Below are 6,323 nucleotides of genomic sequence, written 5' to 3'. Positions count from 1 at the left end.
CTGGCCCCTCGATGATGCGGCTGGCCTCCACATCGGCCAGGACCTTTACGCCTCTGGTTTCCAGCCTGGTGGAACACTCTTCCTCCAGTTGTCCGACCCCCAAGCGGGACCTTGATGAGTCTCGCAGGGCCTGTAAGACCGAAAGTTGTTCCACCGGGCCTTTGGAGTGTCCAGTCATGAGTGGCGCCTCCTTCCCCCTCTCCCTCCCTCTCTCCTTCCCCCCCTGCATCTTCTTGCACATACCATCTGCTGCACTTTACCACCTATTATCCTCCCAGAGAGGAACCTGACCCCTCCCTTTTCTTTTACTGGGGTGATCTAAATTGAATTGGCCATAATAGGGCACCTATTATGATGCTAACCGCTGTTTTTAAGTAGCTTTTAATGGTTTTTAGTTTTATATTGTTGTTATCGATTTAATTAATTGTATATGTGAATGTTGTTCACCGCCCAGAACCCCCAGGGGATGGGGCGGTTTATAAATCGAAACAATAAATAAATAAATAAATAAATAAAAACCATCTTCTTCTTATCCCCCCCCCCAGTTGTTTTGCTATTTTCAACTGAGTTTCCTCAACTGAAAAAGCAAACAAACATTTAAATGAATAAATATTCATGAAGCACTTTTTGCAAAAGGGGAAAGTTTACCTTATGGGGCAGAAAATGCTCCAGATACACTTAGCGGGAGAAATATTCAGAGAGAGAGAGAGAGAGAGAGAGAGAGAGAGAGAGAGAGAGAGAGAGAGAGAGAGAGAGAGAGAGAGAGAGAGAGAGAGAGAGAGAGAATTGCTTTAAAGGGAGGGTCTGTATGCACCCCAAATTACCTTCACATCTAGCAGTTGGGGAAATAACAGCCTTTTCCAAGCACTGATAGATTGCACTCAGTCAGTGTGCTGGGAAGAACCATAATCCTGCAGTATAAAATAATTGTGGCAGCTGAGCTTAACTCCCAGAGTCTTGCAATCATTCAGTGGTGAGGTCTTCCCCCACCTTGTTTCCCCCAAACCTTTTCTGCATTACCTTTCAAAACAGATTGGATTTAAAGCTGGTTTGGTCACCATGTGGACAGGCAGGTGCAGATTTTCAGACTTCCCTGCCTACCCTGGTGCCATTTCGCCTCGTGCCTGTGCTTTCTCCCCCATCCCCCCCACAAGTAGGCTTTCCATAGCCGATTACTGATTTTTGCAGCTGATACTCTAAAAAGGAAGGTGGACTGGCAGGCACAAGGGCACACAAGACAAATAGAGAATCATCCTGTGCAGATGCTCTATGGCTTCTGCATTTGCATCCACAGCGAGTGTGCAACAGGGAATCATTCCATTGCAGAAGTCGCCTACTTCTTATCAAGCTCTCAGATGGATTTTGAAAACCACAGTGGATGCTTGAGCTTCTGCCTAGGCTGATAGCTCAGATCCAGCTCCCCGGCCTTCAATGACAGCCCTAATCGAAGTTCTTATCTTCATCCTTGCCCTGGAGCACAGTTTAGATAAAACTTGAGTGACTAGCAGATTCCATCAAGATCCAAGTTTGCACCCCTTTACCATCCTTTTATGGCGATACCACGTCTGGATGCTCTTGTCACAACTTCAAGGAGTGCTGAGCCCTCCAGTTCTCCTTGTTATTGAATGTGTGACTTCCTCAAGGTGCGGTTCTGCCACAGACTGGCCTCCGACCTGCACTCTGCCATGGCCACAGCTAGGTTGGAAACTGAAACTCTCAGCACGTTCCCCAACATGCTGACATCATGCTTCAGCTGAACTTTGATGTGTCAGGCTATATTGTGCTTGACTCACAGGATTTGTCGGGAGATTCCACAAGTTTTGTTAGAACTGTCATGCCACTGGTAGAACTGTGCTTGTTTTAGTACAGTTTGAGGGTGTATAATCCACATATTAGTGAGCTCATCCTCCATCTTCATCAGGTACACAAAATCTTCATCAGGTACACAAAATGGACCATGCAGTAAGCACATCTGAGAATGCATCACAATTAGCCTTTAAAAGGGTGGGGGGAGAATATGCCCTGAGTTTCTCCTGGTCCCCTACAGTGGGTGGGAGGAGAACAAATCAAAGGTGGAGGGGCAAGCCAGCAAAGGGAGAAAGGAAGGAATGATTTTCCCCCACCCTGGCAGGTCCTTGTTTGTTGTTTTGTTTTAACCAATCCAGACTTAAGCACTTTAAAGCCTGATTTCAGTGAGATTTAGTTTTAAATCCTGCTCTTCCAAAGAAACAGGCAGTCATTCAAAAGCTTAACAGGAATAGTCTCTTACTGAAGTGTCTTTGGAGTTCAAAGTTGATAGGGCAAATTTATCCCAGCCAGAAGTACCCCTGGGTTGAGGAAGTTTTCGTATGCATGCTCACACCCAGGCAATTCCTGATGAGTGCAGCATCAAGTGACTCGCATTGCAACAGAAATTGGTGCTTTTCTAATTACTCAACTGCAATATTTCACAAATTCATGTGCTATTTCCAGACCACAGGTACCAATGCTATGACAGCTGTACCACACCCAAAGAGCCACAAGAGTACACCGCAAGGGCAGAAAAAAAGGCAATTGCGCTTTTAACTAATAATTGCTAAGAAATTTGCCCTTTTGGTTGAGGGGAGGGGCAGCTGCCTCATTAGTTGCCACTGATAGTCATGTCAATGTTGGGAGTGAGCACTGGATCTCTCTCAGGGGCAAAGAGCTGTAGAGATAACCCAGTTTGGTTAACGATATAGATCGCCAAGTACCAAGGCCACTATTGCCAAAGCAGTTTTGGTCACTCCTTAAGCAACGCAAGGAGCCCTTATTACCAGTCATCTGCCTATATCCTTGTAGGCCCCCAGACCCATTTCTCTTGTAGCAGGTCTGGCAGACGGATGCCAAACAGGCATGTACCAGCTGCAAGAGCATCCCAGGCCCAACAAGCAATTAGGTGCCATTAAAATTCTGAGCATCCTGATCTGGACAGCCAAGGCTAGCCTGATCTCTCATCAGATCTCAGAAACTATGCATAATTGGCCCTGGTTAGTGTCCACATGGGAGACTTCCAAAAAACACCAGGGTTGTGATGCGGAAGCAGATAATGGCAAACCACTTCTGAACACCTTGTGTTGAAAACCGAATGGGGTCCACATAGGCTGCCTGTGACTGGGTGCCATTTTCCACCACCAAACTTCTGGCCACGGTCTCATCAGGATGTAGGAAACAAGACAACCACTTGCTAATGTCCCTTCCCACCCAAGTCACTCTTGCCTCAAGAGTGGGACATGGCTGTTGTACAGTAGCACCTCTATGGGATGTGTACACACTTGCTCTACACGTAACTTGGAAGTGGATGCTGCAAATGACACCAGACCAATTTGTGCACTGCTCACCCATCTTAGAAACCACCAAAGAATCAAACACAAGCCTGCTCCTTCCCAACTCTTTCAATCTTTGGACCCCGACCAACGCTGGATGAAAATCAATGGAACACAAGCGTATTAGAAACCATTTTTATTAGAAAAGTAAAAAAAAAAAACCACAAACAAGTTGCATAGGAAGTCTTCAAAAAACTTGATCAAGTGTACTCCATGTGAACGGTAATCAATGGAAGCGCTACAGACTGACCGCGAGGGTTCCTGCCCCCCACCCCAATCCCTCCCTGCATCCCCTCACACCTCTCTCAGACATACAGAGCCATGATTCCTACTCAGAAATGGGGCACAATCCACGCAAGTGCCCTGTGCCCCCCCCTTTACAGGCTTCATTCAAACAAATGAGCAGAACAACATGATGGCATGCAGTGGATTGACACCCCCTCCATTCACTCTAAAGTCCTTATGTAGCTGCCCAACTGTAGCTGCCCTTGTGTCAGTAGTGGAGCATCTTCAAGGTCCAAACTGCTCAGGACAATGTTACACATTCTTGGTCCCCTTAGACCTTAACACTTAAGTAATTCACCTAACCCACAGATATCCATTGATTTTATTAGCTATTGCTACCTTCCTTTACCAAAAACAAACAAACAAACAGCTTACAAAAAAAGGGGCCACCTTCACGTGCCCCCGGTGGCAGCCCGGCTGCAGTCATCACATCAGCTGTCAGGAAAAGTACTTTTTAAAGTCAGTCAAGAGAAAAACTATCCCATAACCTGACCAGTTTTAAAGCTAGCACAGTGTCCAGGCCTAGTCAGGAGTGGGCTTTTTGTTTGTTTCTGTCAAAGTTACTAAAAAAGCAAAAGAGTGCGGTTTTATTCTCAAGTCTTGCCTTCTTCTTTATAGACTACCTGCCTACTACCTCTGTAAATCAAAACTTCTGTCTAATCTAACCTACAGCAGCTGTGGATCCACATCTCAAAACCAGCTTATGTTCCACAGCCCTTTAAGTAAGATGGCTTCCCAGTTTTGTTCGGTGTTGGCCACCATCTTAAGGAAAGTTAAATGCTCAGTTTCATCCTCCAGGAGCAACGGGTGACAACTTCAACACTCCTCTATAAGCAACTGTTCAGAGCTATAAAGCTTCTTTTTAATGACCCTGAAGCCTGTGCTGAGCTTCAGGGATTGGCTGAAACCAGGAGAGAAAGCAGAGCCAGAGCTAAAGAGTCCCTGGATCTTAGGCCACAGGCGGGAATCCAGTCTCAAAATAAGGGTCAGCTGGAAGGTGGGCACTAGGCTGGGGTCCACGGCAATCTGCCCCACCCTATGGCACCCCTTCCCTTGTTCCACACACAGGTCAATGAGGGCCCCCCTCAAGCCGCAGGGCTCTCTATAGGCCAAGTGAAGCAGCTCCTTGCCTACTTGGGTGACCAGCTGGTTTGGCATGAGGAGCTTGCAGGAGCGGCTGGAGTGGATCTTGGCTTTGTTCAGGCTGAGCTGGATCAGCTTCATCAGGTTGGCACACAGCAGCTCGTCCCCGGGGTCGTTCAGCAAGTCAAAGTCCGGCAAGGATACTTCATCCAGATATTCCTGGGCATCTGCCAAAAAAGAGACAATACTTTTGTGAGCGCGTGCCATCAGCCCCATTCGTCAGAGATAGCTCTGATAAACAGATATGAGCCGAGCATCCCAGTTTAAAGACAACACAAAAGGGAGGTCTCACAGTTGAAGGAAGCTACTGATAACCCTTACACCACGTGTCCAACTCCAGATGTTCATGGACTACAGTTCTCATCAGCTATTGGCCATGTCAGCAGGGAATGTTGAGAACTGCAGTCCATGAACATTTGAAGCACTGGAATTGGACACCCCTGCCTTACGCCCACTTAAAAAACAGCAGTTCTCTCAACACAGCTGTAACTGCATGAAGCTCTCCACGCCCACTTCAGGGCCTGCCTCAATCCCGAGCATGCTCATTTGAAGAAAGCCCAGAAAAATCGATGGGACGTTTCCCACCTGAGCCACGCATTGGGAAACCAAAGGGGACTGACAGGTGCCGGACTTTGCCCACAGCATTCCCCCACCAGTTAGTCCCTGGCCTATTTCCTCCTTGCCACCAAAGACCCCTCCAACTGCACTACCGCCTTAAAGGCCCCCTCACATTGTCCTACACATTGCAAGAGGCCGCAATCTTACCTCCTTCGGAACTCAAGCTGCTATCCAGGGACTCGCAATCCGAGGTCTCCAGCCCAGCAGCGCGAGTGGCGACTTCTTGGTAAGCGCCCTTCTCCCAAGCGAAGGGAGGCTGGTTCTCTCTTTGCTCCGGAATGGGAGGCAGTGAAGAGGAGAAGGTGTCCCATAAGACCGGCATCTTCGCCCCCGGCAGTCACCGATCACGGTTCTCCCTGGTCCCGCAACGACTGGTGCCGGATCGAAGGCTCTGCAACGGGTAAAAAAAAGACCATGTAGGTCGGATCAAGAACACCGAACCGGTCGGCAAGACGGAGAACGCAATCAATGCAAAACGTTATTAGGACCCTGCAGCTGGAAGAGGCGCAGCTGCAAGGAGTCGGATTAAATGCCACTGCGGGGGAAAGGAGCCTAGATCAGGTTTTCCGTAGAACTCAATACAAACTTACAAGGTCCGACTCCGACGCGCCAGGAGGGAGACGGAACCAAATAGAGCCCCGCAGCTAAAACGCTGAGCGACAGAGCAACACGACCGGCACAACAGCCTTCTCCTTTCCACTGGGCTTGCAACTCGCAGCTCCGCCGCTTAAATACTGAGGTCAGGGTGAAACCCGCCCCCTTGGCGCCGTTCCCCCCCTCGGCTCACGGGCTCCGCCGCCGCTCATTGGCTAGAAGGGACAGCGGGGCCGGGCCAATCGCAAGCGAGCGCACGTTCGCAACGTTCTCTCCTGCCCGGTTACAGCAGCCTCGCGACACACCCCCTTTTTGTGCCGCGCGGGGGGCGGGGAGGGA

The 6,323-nt window shown here is 48.9% G+C and overlaps 1 protein-coding gene across 1 annotated transcript; it reads right to left on the bottom strand.

The window, feature by feature from the left end:
* Positions 1–3,465: 3,465 nt before the first annotated feature.
* Positions 3,466–6,093, bottom strand: DDIT4 (DNA damage inducible transcript 4). The gene is made up of 3 exons (XM_048506725.1): positions 5,981–6,093; positions 5,538–5,781; positions 3,466–4,939 (listed from the first exon to the last, which is right to left on the bottom strand). Exons 2-3 carry the CDS (start codon positions 5,710–5,712, stop codon positions 4,446–4,448), a joined length of 669 nt encoding a protein of 222 aa, XP_048362682.1. The 5' UTR covers positions 5,713–5,781; positions 5,981–6,093; the 3' UTR covers positions 3,466–4,445.
* Positions 6,094–6,323: the final 230 nt, after the last annotated feature.

The sequence above is a fragment of the Sphaerodactylus townsendi genome, linkage group LG08, assembly GCF_021028975.2.
Source record: "Sphaerodactylus townsendi isolate TG3544 linkage group LG08, MPM_Stown_v2.3, whole genome shotgun sequence".
Lineage (NCBI taxonomy): Eukaryota > Metazoa > Chordata > Lepidosauria > Squamata > Sphaerodactylidae > Sphaerodactylus > Sphaerodactylus townsendi.
The sequence above is the reverse complement of the archived record's forward strand: the minus strand, read 5'-3'. Positions and strand labels throughout refer to the sequence as shown.